The sequence below is a fragment of the Miscanthus floridulus genome, chromosome 19, assembly GCF_019320115.1.
Source record: "Miscanthus floridulus cultivar M001 chromosome 19, ASM1932011v1, whole genome shotgun sequence".
In the NCBI taxonomy this organism is placed as follows: domain Eukaryota; kingdom Viridiplantae; phylum Streptophyta; class Magnoliopsida; order Poales; family Poaceae; genus Miscanthus; species Miscanthus floridulus.
The window spans coordinates 91,944,996-91,959,096 of NC_089598.1; the positions used below are offsets into that span (position 1 = coordinate 91,944,996).

Sequence of the window (14,101 nt, forward strand, 5' to 3'; positions counted from 1 at the left end):
ACACCTATATGAATTGATATTAATTTTCAAAGTTTAGCTCAGAATATAAAATATAAAACTATTTCTAATTTCTTAAGAAAAAGAAAAATTAATTCTCACACCACAGCCCACCACCGCGCGGCCCACCGCGAGACGGCCCACGACGGGGCGACCCACGCGCGCACTGCCAACTTTGCAAAAACACCCCCGCGCTACATACAAATCAACCCGGGGTCTGTAGCACTATTCCCCGAGAGAGAGGCTATGCGAAAAGGACCTCGCAACTATCCTCTTTTACCACGGCCAGGTCCTTGGCCACCCCTACGCGCGCCGGCGCGATAGCATGGCAATGGACGACCACACCAGCCAACTAAGGCACGCAGCGGCCCCACTAGCGGGCTGACCTGCATCTAAGGTCCTAGCGCCTACACTAGACGAAGTTACGGGAGCAGCGGAGCTTGCGGGAGAGGTGGCCACGGCGAGCGACCGCGTGCGACGGTGGCGCGGCCGTACCAGCCATCCTAGACCACCACATAGCTATTGGCTAGACGGTGGCCACGGCTGTGGTGATGGTTGAGGGAACGGTCAGCGGATAAGGGCTGGCTGCGTGTGACCGGAGGGGTGCAGCGACGCTCCGAGATGGCGCCGCAGCTACGGCGAGGCGGTAGAGGTGTAAGCGAGATGCACAGGGTGAAGTGGAGGTGGAGGCGAAGCTTGTGAGGCATGTGGATTGGCGTGGAGTGGTGCGGTGGGTGACTGCCCTCGTCCACGGCCAAGCCCGGCCTTAATGGCACGACGGAGGGAAAACTCCAAAATTGGAGCTTGATAGGGCTCGGTTAGGACCGTACGTGGACTTGGCGCGTAGCTAGGTTCCTTAATTGACATCTGGCACAAGTAATTGTACATAGATCGACCGGGCGCTACAGGATCAGCTTCGATGCGACGCAGCCTCGTTTGCCCGCCTTCAATGGCGATGACGGCTCGGCGCCGGTGGTTTCCATTTAATGGAAGATGACAAGGGCGAGATGGTAACCGACTACACGTGTGGCGCAGAGCGAGGCCAGCAACGCGTGGAAACTCTACGTCGCCTCAAGGAGCGGCTGGTCGCTAGAGAGGACACGCATGCGTGTGGCTGTCGCAGCGGCGCTACTGGACAACGCGACACCAGGGTAGAACGTGCGTGCTGCTGCGGTTACAGGCTCGACCATGTGCTGCTGCAGCACCACTTGCGGGACGACGACGAGGCAGCGGGACCCGAGGAGGGCGGTGCGCACAGCAGCGGCGACGCGACGGCCGCGGCAGCAGCACGGCATGGTGGCAGGACGGCCAGGCGCAGGTGAACGGCGGGCGCGGCGGCTCGCGGATGGTGGCTAGCGGCGTGCCCACCGCGGCCAGGCTGCGGCAGCAGCAACCGGCCAGCGTGGCCACGTGTGCGCGCGCCTAGCGCACCGACGCCGCGACATCGGGGCTGGACGGCCTGGTGACCGCGCCCAATATGAGAAAACGGCCCGAGTTCATGTTATGCACAGACTTTAAAGCGTTCGAGGTGTCTAAACTGTTGATCCAATCTCCAAACCACTTTTGCTATACCTTAGATGGTATATTAGGCTACTAAAACAAGCTATAATACTATCCTACTCATTAACCCAATCTCTCACAATAAATTGCTAAACATAGCAATGTCTAGCTGTCGGCAGACTTGAAAATTTGTAAGTTTTTGAGCTGGATTTGTTTTCAATTTATCATTTCTAAGCTAGTGGAAATATTAGCTAATAATATCATTTTTCGACCGCAAGTATTTCACTGTCATCTACAAAGTTTGCGCTTCAAACTTTATTTAAGTATTACATACATGTTCTATAGCATTTTTGTTCAATAAAAATTAGTTAACATCCCTACTTGCTAACTTTATAAATTGTGAATTAACTTTTCGTTTTACGTCTTTACGACTCGTTTAAGTTACAATGCTTTACCTATTCATCACACCACATGCAATATCACTTAAGTATGATGCTCATGACATGTTTTAGCATATAATTTACGGTGTAACCACCTTTGGCTGGTGGACGCTCGCAGGCGTAGCAGCCACCACCCGGTCAGGTCATGCCTGCTGCCCTTGCCCTGTGGATACGCATGCTGTCTGCCTTTCACATTCCTAGACTAGCAGTCATGGATCACTGGCTTCTTCCTGCAGTCCGGCACGACGATTTGGAACCGCCGCACGGTTTCCTCCGAGATACGTGCTCCCCGGTCGATGAGGTTATGGGCTTATGGCACGTTCAGATTGGTGTCCTCACCGTCACCGGCCAGCCAAATTCAGCCTTTGACCATCGGCAGAATGAAGGTGGTTCCTTTGGATAGCTGAGCCTCCCTAGAGATTTGCTACTTGTCGTCAACCGAGTTTCATGCATGTTACTCCCTAAAAAGAAAATGGAAACACTTGTTTCCAGTTATCTGGAAGCCGCGTTTGGGTTGTCTTTTGCGTTTTGCACATGGAGTAGGTTTGGTTTTCTTCTCCTGTCCGTTTTTTTTTTCTTCTGTGGCGTCGACTAGGATGAACCAGGAGACCAGCGATGTGCTTTGCAAATTGCAGCTACTGCTCCTTCCACCGCTGCTGGCTTTGCTGTGCTCCCCATCCAGCTGGTTCTTGTTGGCGCCCAGCCCAGCGCAGCCGCGCGCCTCCAGTTCTCCTCCTGCCTGCCAAGCTGCATGCCCTGCTCTCCAGCTGTGCTACGCGGTGCGGTGCTCTGGCGTGCCGTCGTAACCCACCTTTGTCATTGTCCTGTTGCACTCCTGTCACCTCCCTTTGTTCCATATAATCCAGAATCACACACACAGATAGCAGAGAAAAATCTATTGCATTCTTAATTCTCCCCTCTCTTGTCTCCTCTCCTGACCGCGATGTCATGTATTAGTATAAAACATAATGGAAGGATATTACTGCAGAGTCCAAAATTGCTAGTCAAATACTCCTTCCATCTAATAAAGAATGCAACTATTAGTTATGTGCCGGTTAGAGTGGCTTACGTTTAACCAAGTTTCTAGTAAATGCTATTCACATTTATGGCTCTAAAGCAATTTATTATGAAAATATATTTCGTAATTAATCTAATGATCTTTATTTGATATTATAAATATTAATATTTTTATCTATAATTGGACAAATTTAAGATACTAAATATGTCGTGCTAGAATTACATACTTTCTTGATGGAGGGAGGAGTGCTAAAGACAATCCATAATTCGAGTGTGAGGGGGTAAAATACCGAAGTAGTAGTAGTACGATGTACATATAGAGATTACCCAATTTCATTGCTTGAACTAATTAAGCATGTCCCCTGTTTTTCCGGCTGCCTGCAAAGATTTAGCAACATGTCTAGTATGGTAAGTATCAATCACATCAGCCTAGCAAAGGCCGTAATTATCCAACAAGTGAAAATGACAGGGCTCTTTCAATCCGTGTCGGACCGACAACACACACAAGACGCAACCGAATCTATCAGCTACGTACTCCGTATGCCAAACCTGATTGGCTAATGACTGCCCCATGCTCTAGGCTGATGCATGGGTCGGGTCACTCACCCTAGACCCTGCTCCCATGCTCTAGGTTGATAATATGGACCGAACTTAAATCCAAAATAGATCTTCAATATAATACCTATAGTTTCAAATATATAGAGTATTTATATAAAAAATCCATTTTATGTGCCAAGAGACACATAATTTAAATCTTAATATTCTCTCTCCCGGTGACTCATTTGTATAAATGATTGTCTTTTGAGTCTTGTTGTTGGAGAAGATAAAAATAGGTATTGAACCCTTTGCCTGTAACACCACCCAAAAAATAAATAAGTCTTGTATTTTAGGTCGTAGTCGTTGCATACCGTCTTACTCTGCATAAAAAGCAGCATGTGTATAACGACAATGACGTGAAAAAAGAAAGACATCCTACCTTTTTCTTCTTTCACTAGCCGAACACACTTTTTCCGCCGCCGTACTAAAGCGCCAAATCAAGGTTACAATTATGCATGAAATTGTAAAATGTCACGTGGGTGATTTTCCCCCTGAAATATTAGTAGAGAAAAGACGTAGATACTTGTCTACCAATGAGGCAATGAAAAATAGCTCTATTTAAATTCGAAAATAAATCAAATACTAAGTCGATAACTTACATTTTAATAAACATATTCCCCTACAACATAACTAGCTGAGTTAGCCTCAATTTGTTGTTATCGCATCGGTGATTACATGCTACACAAATATTCAACATTTCTATCTTGGGAATGAATAGTATGATGCACGCGCATATAGGCCATGTTCGCTTGTTTTATAATCCGTACTTTTTAGCTTGTTTTTTCAGCCGGAACAGTGTTTTTCTCTCACAGTAAATCAGCCGAAACAGTGTTTTGGCTTGTTTTTTCAGCGAAGCGAACCGGGCCATAAAAGCTAGCACATTCTTAAATCCACGTGTCCATAACCACGCCTATCAAATTATCACATGACCACTAGAACTAGAAGCAAGGCTTCTCCTTGTGGTAAAACATGCCCGTGCCATATCAGTTGGAGTTTCCCACTCAACATGGTTGATCACATGTTTATGCTAATAAACATCCTTTTTAGTGTGATAGGCGATGCCCATCAACAATGAGATGCAGCGAGATGTTTGTGGCGACTTCATTAACCTAAGATATTTCGACTAGCTCCTCGCTACTATAAACAAGAATGTCCCTAATCGTGCAAATTCTATAGACATTGAAAATTGAAAGACATTCTATCGTTCGAAACTATTTCCCTATCGGTATATAACTGACAAGAAAATATAAGTCTGACCGGTCTAGAAATCTACCTCTGTAGTCAGAAACTAATAGAAAAAAGCCTCCGTATGTAAGAAAAAGGCAATTCTAATTATTTGGTACCGTCAAAACAAAATGAAGAATTTCATGTTAGGATTTGTACAATCAAAACATATTGTGTTTTCTTTGTTGTATGTCTTTTTCCTGTAACTGCGGAACTAGTACAAATTAAGACATTTTCCTATTGGCGTTACTATCTCCGAAACAAATATCATTTCATTTATCGGTTGGGAAGGAGTGAGGCGGCGTGGCGCCTTCATTTGAGTGTTAGGATGGGTGAGGCTATGTGGCGACTGTTCGAGAAGGGGGTGAGGCAACATAGTGGAAGGGGAGAGATGGAAGGGAGCTCATGTTCGTCTGTTTAGGAGGCGGCAAGAGGATCAAGGGTAAGGGAGGGTTTTTTTGTCATCATTTACCTGTATTGCCACGAAAATGTGTGGGCTGAGGTTTTCGTCCATCATTTTGGCACCTGTGTGTGGCCCATCAATTTTTTTTGTTCAGTTTCTGTTTTATGCTCATGGATTCCAGTGAGTTATCTTGACCATAGATAGAAAAAACACAAAAATACAATTTCCAATTTTCCTCTAAATTATCTATATATTGGCCTGATAATTAATTTCCATGTTAGAATTCCACACACAAGACAACTCTAAATTATCCCTTTAGTTACCTGTATTCCATGTGTGTTTTTCTAAAACTGTTAGTTCAGTTATGATTATCTTGTCGGCTTTCTTAATAACCGATAAAAAAATTGCCACTATTAGAATTATTTGCGTTTTTAGTAGTGTCCTGAATATTTCTTTTGAAGGGCAAGTCTCTTGGAGAAATATATCCATAAGGATAGGATGCCACTGTGTTATATGAACATTTAAGGACATATTTAGATATCAAGGTCTAATTGTTAGCTAGTTACGTAAAAAATAGTTAAAATTAGCCTAAGTCTATTCAAACAGAAGCACTAATAGATGAAATAATATGTTTAGCCAAGTTTAGATAAGTTATTAACCAAATGGCTTGTAGGATCTCTGGAACACCCAGAAGGGGGTGAATAGGCATGTAAAACTTCAGCTCAAACCGAAGTCAAATTCACCTACGGCACTGCCGCTCTGTGGGCGCGACACTACCGCACCTGTAGGAGAGATTAGCTCACAGTTTAAAATCTACCCAACAAAATTTAGATTGGGTAAATTTCTTAGCTTCCTGCAGGGTAGTAGATCACAGATCGATAGCTGAAAGTGGTGGGAACCACACACACAAATAGATCAGCCTCAAACTCTAAAAATCAACTCAATCAACAATATGTCATACAAGTAATTTAAATCAAGCACAAATGACATAATGATTTATCCCGTGGTTCGACTCGCCACCAAGGGTTGCCTACCTCCACGTTATTGAGGTTAGCCACTCAGGCTTAGAGCTTTTCAGCCCTTTTTCGTTCTCAAGTCAAGAGACTTAATTCTTGAGATGAGGGGTGAGTTTACTAGCTTCAAGAGATAGTTACAAACCTCACGGGGCTGCCACACAAGTTGGCAAGCTCCACAGGCGATGCTCTAGCCGGCTAGGAGCCAAGCTCCAAGAGTAACAAACACAACCGTCAGCTAAAACATGAACCAAGTGCTCTTTAGAGTTTGAGAATCAATGGAGCTGCTCTCTAATCGAGTTTTGGACCCTTATCCCTCAAGGATTGGAGAAATCAATGGATTTGCTTGGGGGCTTGAGGTCAACAATGAAGTGAGAGAGAGAGAGCTCCTGCTCTATTTTTGGGCGTGCTGAAGTTAGGAAGAAGAGAGCAGGTTAATTACCGTTGGAGAGGAAGGAGAAGGTATATATAGCCCCCAGCCCCCAACGGTCACTTAAATCACAGATAGCCGTTGGGGAAGAAGAGGAAAGGTATATATACTCCCAACCCTCAACGGACATTGCACCCAAGTGGTCGGGCAAGACAAGGCCGCGACCAAAGGGTCAGACGACTCGGAGCCCGCGATCTTGGGGTCGGGCGAGACGGAGCCCGCGACCAAAGGGGTCGGGCGAGACAGAGCCCGCGACCTTGGGGTCAGGCGGGACGGAGCCCATGACCAAAGGGTCGGGCGATCCGGGGCCCGCAACCTTGGGGTCGGCGCGAGACGGAGCCCGCGACCTTAGGGTCGGGCGAGACGAAGCCCATGACCAAAGGGTCGGGCAATCCGGAGCCCGCGACCAAGGGGTCGGACGAGTCGGAGCTCGCACCATGCAAGACAACAAGGATAATAGTGAAGTGTAGACTGTCTTGACTGTGAATCTGATAATGCTTGTAGTTGTTTGAACACTTAGTAGCACATATTCGATTAAGCATTGCGTCTCCCTTTATAGTATGGCTTTTTCTATTATCAAATTCAAGATATAAAAGAATCTTAAAACTTTTTTGAGGTTGAAGCCATCTATATTTGTAATTGGGGGCTCCTTCGTTTCGTGGAACATCATCAAATATAAATTCTCTGCTTGTCATCTCGATAAATCTTATTAGTTCTCTAATTGTGTGGTCATTATCACCAAAACCTATAATTAAGACTTGATTGCACTTTTATGGCTAGCTAATCTTAGTTAATTTAAGCTAATTTTTAGCCTATACTCCGCCCCACCTAATCAAACAGACCCTAGGTCAGCACTTTTTATATAAAAAGGCATTGATAACCCTTGTGTCTTGTCCTGGGTGGCTGGTTATTATTTCACGATATAGATAGATGACATCAAATCAGGGCGATTTTAAGGATTTGGTCAAGGCTAACATGCATGTTCTCCCCCACAAAAATCAGACATCAATGATGGAGAGAGATAGCTAGGACCACAACCACTATGCCATGTGCCCTCATTTTCCTGGGCGGAGGTTTTCCAATTTGTTTTTCTTCCTCATCCTACTAATTGCTCAACTGTCCTCCACCGAACTGTATCAACTAGGCAAAATTTCTCACCACAAAAAAAAAAACACTTTTCACAAGTAGTAAGAGATTAGCGTAGAAAATTTTGGCAGTGAAGCACCTCACAGGAACGGTGTTCATATATTTCCTTGTAAAATTATTTGTCACCATGTAAATAAAAGAAATCTATCTCATGAATGACATCTACACTTGTCTGACATGGCATGGCTTTTTTTCTTCAGTTTAGAATTATTATATCACCTCACGTGACAAGATATCTACCGACTTGTGGCAAACAAGTTGCTTCAGTTTGTTTTTTGGACAACATCTTCAGTTGTTCTTAACATTCACATCCAAGAGAACATGGAAGTCACTAAATCCACATGCATGTGTTGAAACATGAACCTTCAACTACTAATGTTTTTTGGGAGATCGTGGCCCCGTTCGCTGGTCTGAAACTTGATTGAAACTGGCTGGAAAACACTGTTCTGGCTGAATTATTGTGAGAGAAAAATACTGTTCCGGCTGAAAAAAAAACAAGTTGAACAAGCCGAATATGGGTAAGCCGAACAAGCCGCGTGCTTTTTTATATTATAATTATACCTTGTACTTATACACGGTTAATTTAGATGGCCACAGCCATAATGGGCTTGGGAAGCCGTGTAATTGAGCTCTCATCACGGCGCAAATGGCCCCAGAAGTATCACTGATTGCCAAGAAATAAAAAAAATGTTGTACTTGACACCTCATCTATACAAGACAGGGATCAAACAATTGAAGCCCATGTTCCATTATTCCAACTAACAAAAACGGCCGTACCGACTGATATTTAAAACAACCACCACAATAAAAAATGCAGGAAAAAGACAATTGGACATTGATTAATTTCTTCATTCATTTTTATTGAGTTGTCAGTGTATATTTTACAATTTGAGAATTTGAGTTTCGGCATTGACAAAAGGCACGTTTGAATAAGTAGGTTGTCAAGGAGGCCTTTCCAGGATGTCCACACTTCCGTGTCCACCAATCACATATTATTTTCGTGTAAATGAAATAAAAAAATACTACAAGCTCTGAGAAGATAAAATTCTACAAATAACTCTGACCGGCCATTCTTCTAAAATTTAAAATATGAAAAGGGAAAGAAACACAGCGAGACGTGTACAGCACACATATTGCTAGTTGGATGGGTCTGTGGATAGGGCAGCGTACGTAGCCGCATGAACCGAATTTTTTTGAGAGAAGTACAAATTTTAACTTTATTCAACAACATACCCTATTTTCCTTACAAAAGAAGTTTTTTTCCTTGGAAGAAACCAAAGGCTTCAATCACTTCAATGCACCCTGGTCGCTTATGCTGAAATTTGGCTGATGCTTATGTTGAAATGTCGTGTGAGGAAAACATTGTTCCATAGCTGAAAAATGGTTCTAAATAAGTTCAAACGAACAGGGCGATGATTCATTACCCATGGTTTGCCCGAAATGGTAGCCCTGTCACCGTACTAATTCATTATTATAAGCCGCTTTGACATGGTTTAGGTTTCTTAAAAATGGTGAAGCGAAGAGAAGCCTCCTTTCATAACTTCGATTTCTGATTAGAAAACGGTTTTGGCTTCACTATTTTTATTTCTATTTTAGCTTCGGAACCATTTTTGTTTTAACTTTAGCTTCAGAAGTCGTCATAGTATAATGGTATGTACTAATTATGTAAGGTTTTTAATTAAGTCGGTGGAAAACTATAATAAAATCCTTGTCAAAGTGGACCTTAGTAATCTATAAAATATAAGTCTAAAATTGAATTAAAAGAGAAAATAAATCTAAAATTTAGTACAATTCAATTCAGTTCATTTTTCAATTAATTCAGCACCCAGTGTCTAGTTTGTCGGGCTCTGCGGTAGCGACGAAGCCAGTGCAAAGTTGTCGGGGTCATGCGACCCCGATAACTTTGTACGAATCAGTGGAACCCCGCGTATTCTGGCCAGCTACGACCCCATCAAATTGAGTTCATGAATCTGTACGACCCCGGCAGCAGTTTAGTCTAGATTCGCCGCGGCTCTGCGGCGAGTTGACACGAGAAGCCCAAAGTTTTCCAAGGACATGATGATCGGTTTTAGGAGTTCGGACATTAATTAATTAAAATAAATATAAATAAAACCCTAATTTTGTGTAATAAAGCCTAATTACGCGGGGTGGGCCTAATAAATAACGGTAAAACAAAGCAACGCGATGATCCAGTACAAAACTCCTGCTCGCTCGCTTGCTCGCGCTTTCTCTCTCCCCAGTCCCCACACTTCTCTCCTCCCTCCCCCATCATCTCTTTCCTCTCCTCTCCCCCACAAACCGCGCCACCTTTTCTATCGCCGCATCATCGGCGACTTCATCGCCGGCGCCAAGACACATCAAGACAGTGCGTACTGCTCCCGCCTCCGCATTCTTGCCTCAGGGAGCGTGCACCTGCTCTCGGCCGCCATCCTGGTGCTGGACAACTGACACGGCCGGAGAGATCCGCGCGGGCTCGGATCCGTTTCTTCTCCTGCTGGTGGTGAGTGAACCTAGCTTGCTTGTGCCGGTTGATTCCATCTGGGAGCTCGGGTTGTTCTTGGGGTCATTTCTTTTGCCGTGGCCGTGGCCCGTGAGCAATTAAATCCAAATCTGTTTCCCTTTCGATTTGTTTGCTGCGGAGTGCGGAGAGTGATGCGTTGCTAGCTCTTAATCTCTCTCCTTGTTTCCCTCTCTTCAGATGCTGATGCGAACTCTTATAGATAGTCGAGGTAGCTATTAATCCCTGCGCCGCCTGCATCCGAGCCGAGATCTCCTCCGCGCACCCCGGCATTCTCTCTCTCGGTGGTTCTCCCGTTCCAAAAGCGTGCGCTCAGACTGCCTCTGGTGCCGACGACTGCGCGGCCGACGCCGCCCTACACCAGGTGCCCAGGTCTCCATCTTCGGGACCTTCGCCGGCGACGAGCACCCGCCCAGGTACGCCCACCCCTTCTCTTCCGTTCCTGCCGTGCGAAAACGAGCTCCCAAACCCAAGCTCTTTGTGTTCGGATCTGATCTGATCCAGTTACAAGTCCAGTATACACATGTATTATCCCTACAAACTTCGATTTTTTTTGGCAAAAAAATGTCTTTTGCTGGTTCCACCCCTTCTGCGGAAGTGCGGAGAGCCGAGCTGCCGATACGGTTCGCTTTCCAGAAGTTTTGGGGGATTCATTTCGAATTTAATGTCCCGAATTTATTTTAAGATCCATGCCCCCAAGTGATGAGCAAATCAGCATGTTCTTGTTCTTGCCTAGTAGTAGCTCACAGCTGTACCAATTGTTTTGTTTCCCCTTTTTCTCGAGATGAGATTACAGTTTTGCATGCATGCCATCTGAACATACTTTTTACTCAGGTCAACATCATGATGGCTACTTTGGGGAGGAAGAAGCGGCAAGCTGTAACAACCTTCATCGTGCTATGCATCTTGTCATCCATTTGCATCTGCAAAGCGCAATTCACACCTGCGGACAGCTACCTTGTTGACTGTGGGTCCTCCAAGAGCACAATGGTTGGCCGGAGGACCTTCGCAGCGGATGGTGCATCTCCGGTGAAGGTGTCCACCTCCCAGGATATACTTGCGGGCACCTCAGCAAATGGGGTGGCCTCTTTTGATAACTTGGCGCTGTACCAGACTGCCCGGATCTTCACCGGGCCGTCGTCCTACACTTTCCCTATCCAGAAACAGGGCCGGCATTTCGTCCGCTTCTACTTCTTCCCCTTCACCTACCAGAGCTATGATCTTTCACTTGCCAAATTTACTGTGTCCACCCAAGATGTTCTCCTGCTTAGTGACTTCCAGCAACCAGACAAGACTGCACCCTTGTTCAAGGAGTACTCCCTGAATATCACCCGCGACACGCTTGTGATTTCCTTCAAGCCGTCGAATGGAATTGCATTTGTCAACGCGATTGAGGTGGTCTCTGTCCCAGATGATCTCATCGCTGATAATGCACAAATGGTCAATCCTGTCCAGCAGTACACTGGTTTGTCTACACAGCCACTGGAGACAGTGTATCGGGTTAACATGGGTGGTCCGAAGGTCACTCCTGACAATGATACCCTCTCGAGGACCTGGGTGACTGATGGAAAGTACTTGTTGAACCCAACTGTGACAAAAAATGTTTCTTATGGCAAGGATGTCAACTATAAGAAGAGTGGAGCAACTCAGCTGACAGCCCCTGATGTTGTCTATGGTACAGCTAGAGAGTTGGCAGCAGCGAATACATCAAATGCTGTTTTCAACATGACATGGCAGTTTGATGTGGATGCTGGCTTCAGCTATTTGGTAAGGTTTCACTTCTGTGATATTGTCAGTAAGGCACTTAACCAGCTCTACTTCAATGCATATATCGGAGGCTTTTCTGCGCAGAGTAATCTTGATCTGTCAACAATGTCTGATAGTCAGTTGGCTACACCTATCTATATAGATGTGGTTCTCTCATCAAATGATGCATCCAGCAAACTTGGCATCAGCATTGGCCCATCGACCTTGAGCAATGTATTGCCTGACGGGATTCTGAATGGGCTTGAGGTTATGAAGATAAGTACCGGAGGTTCTGCTTTCACTGTTGGGTCTGGCAGTGGAAACAAAAATTGGGGTGTGATTCTTGGTGCAGCCCTAGGAGGAGGTGTTGGACTGTTTATAATTGTTGTTGTTCTTGTGCTTCTTTGCCGGAGGAAAAAGACTCTGGAAAAGCAGCATTCAAAGACTTGGATGCCTTTCTCTATCAATGGGCTCACCTCTCTCAGCACAGGAAGCAGAACGTCTTATGGTACTACTCTCACATCAGGGCTGAATGGAAGCTATGGATACCGCTTTGCCTTCAGTGTCCTCCAAGAAGCAACAAACAATTTTGATGAGAACTGGGTCATTGGAGTTGGAGGCTTTGGAAAGGTCTACAAGGGAGTGATGAGGGATGAGACCAAGGTTGCAGTGAAGCGTGGAAACCCAAAGTCTCAGCAAGGTCTCAACGAGTTCCGTACAGAGATTGAGCTCCTCTCACGTCTACGCCACCGCCATTTGGTGTCTCTGATTGGGTACTGTGATGAAAGGAACGAAATGATCTTGGTCTATGAGTATATGGAGAAAGGCACTCTCAAGAGCCATCTCTATGGCTCCGATAACCCCTCACTCAATTGGAAGCAGAGGCTGGAGGTTTGCATTGGAGCTGCAAGGGGGTTGCACTATCTTCACACTGGATCTGCAAAGGCCATTATCCATCGTGATGTCAAGTCTGCAAACATCTTGCTTGATGAGAACCTCCTTGCAAAGGTTGCTGACTTTGGGCTATCAAAGACTGGGCCTGAGCTTGATCAAACTCATGTCAGCACTGCAGTGAAGGGCAGCTTTGGGTATCTTGATCCTGAATATTTCCGGAGGCAGCAGCTGACTGAGAAGTCAGATGTCTACTCTTTTGGTGTTGTTTTGCTTGAGGTTCTTTGTGCAAGGCCAGTGATTGACCCTACACTTCCTAGGGAGATGGTGAACCTGGCCGAGTGGGGAATGAAGTGGCAGAAGAGAGGAGAGTTGCATCAGATCATTGATCAGAGAATCTCAGGCACAATCAGGCCAGACTCTCTGAGAAAGTTTGGCGAAACAGTGGAGAAGTGCCTGGCAGACTATGGTGTGGAGCGGCCATCAATGGGAGATGTCCTCTGGAACCTGGAGTACGTTCTGCAGCTTCAGGATGCTGATTCCACAGTCTCGGATGTGAACAGCATGAACCGTATTGTGGAACTCCCATCACAGGTTCAGAACATTGGCGCTCTTGAGAGCATCAGCGTGACAATGGCAGAAGCTGGAGTGTCAAACGAGCCTGATCATGACCTCTCCGATGTGTCTATGAGCCGGGTCTTCTCTCAGCTGATCAAAGCCGAGGGAAGGTAAAGGTGCATGACACAGCCTGTAGGGGTACTGAGGAAGGCCTTCAAGTCATCTCTTGCTGAAGTTTACTTGAGAGATCATGTGTAATTTTTCTTCTTCTTTTCCTCTACAAATGTACTGAACTAAGGTTTCGAGTTACAGTTGTAGCCATTGTGAGCCCGTGCGGCTACAAATTTAGTAGATGGCCTATTTCAAATTTCAATGTTACTGCTTACTGGTGAAGTGCTGGACGTGTGAAACTTCGTACTGCCGTAGCCATGTATATCCGTGTGTTGATTTATAGTCTGGGTGGCCTTCGGTCTGGCTGGGTGCTTGGGAATCATACATCTGAAATAGCCATTGTGAGCCTGTGCGGCTACAAATTTAGTAGATGGACTATTTCAAATTTCAATGTTACTGCTTACTGGTGAAGTGCTGGACGTGTGAAACTTCGTACTGCCGTAGCCATGT

General features: G+C 45.4%; 1 protein-coding gene across 2 annotated transcripts; it reads left to right on the forward strand.

Moving 5' to 3' along the window:
• The first annotated feature begins 9,986 nt into the window (after positions 1 to 9,986).
• On the forward strand, positions 9,987 to 13,865 carry LOC136527665 (receptor-like protein kinase HERK 1). Of its 2 annotated transcripts, none has more exons than XM_066520454.1 (3): positions 9,987 to 10,267; positions 10,466 to 10,701; positions 11,120 to 13,865. In XM_066520454.1, the coding sequence occupies exon 3, from the start codon at positions 11,129 to 11,131 to the stop codon at positions 13,652 to 13,654; it is 2,526 nt and encodes an 841-aa protein (XP_066376551.1). In that variant the 5' UTR covers positions 9,987 to 10,267; positions 10,466 to 10,701; positions 11,120 to 11,128; the 3' UTR covers positions 13,655 to 13,865. The 2 variants fall into 2 exon arrangements, with proteins under 2 accessions (XP_066376551.1, XP_066376552.1); XM_066520455.1 differs by having other exon boundaries at positions 10,488 to 10,701.
• The last annotated feature ends 236 nt before the right edge of the window (positions 13,866 to 14,101 follow it).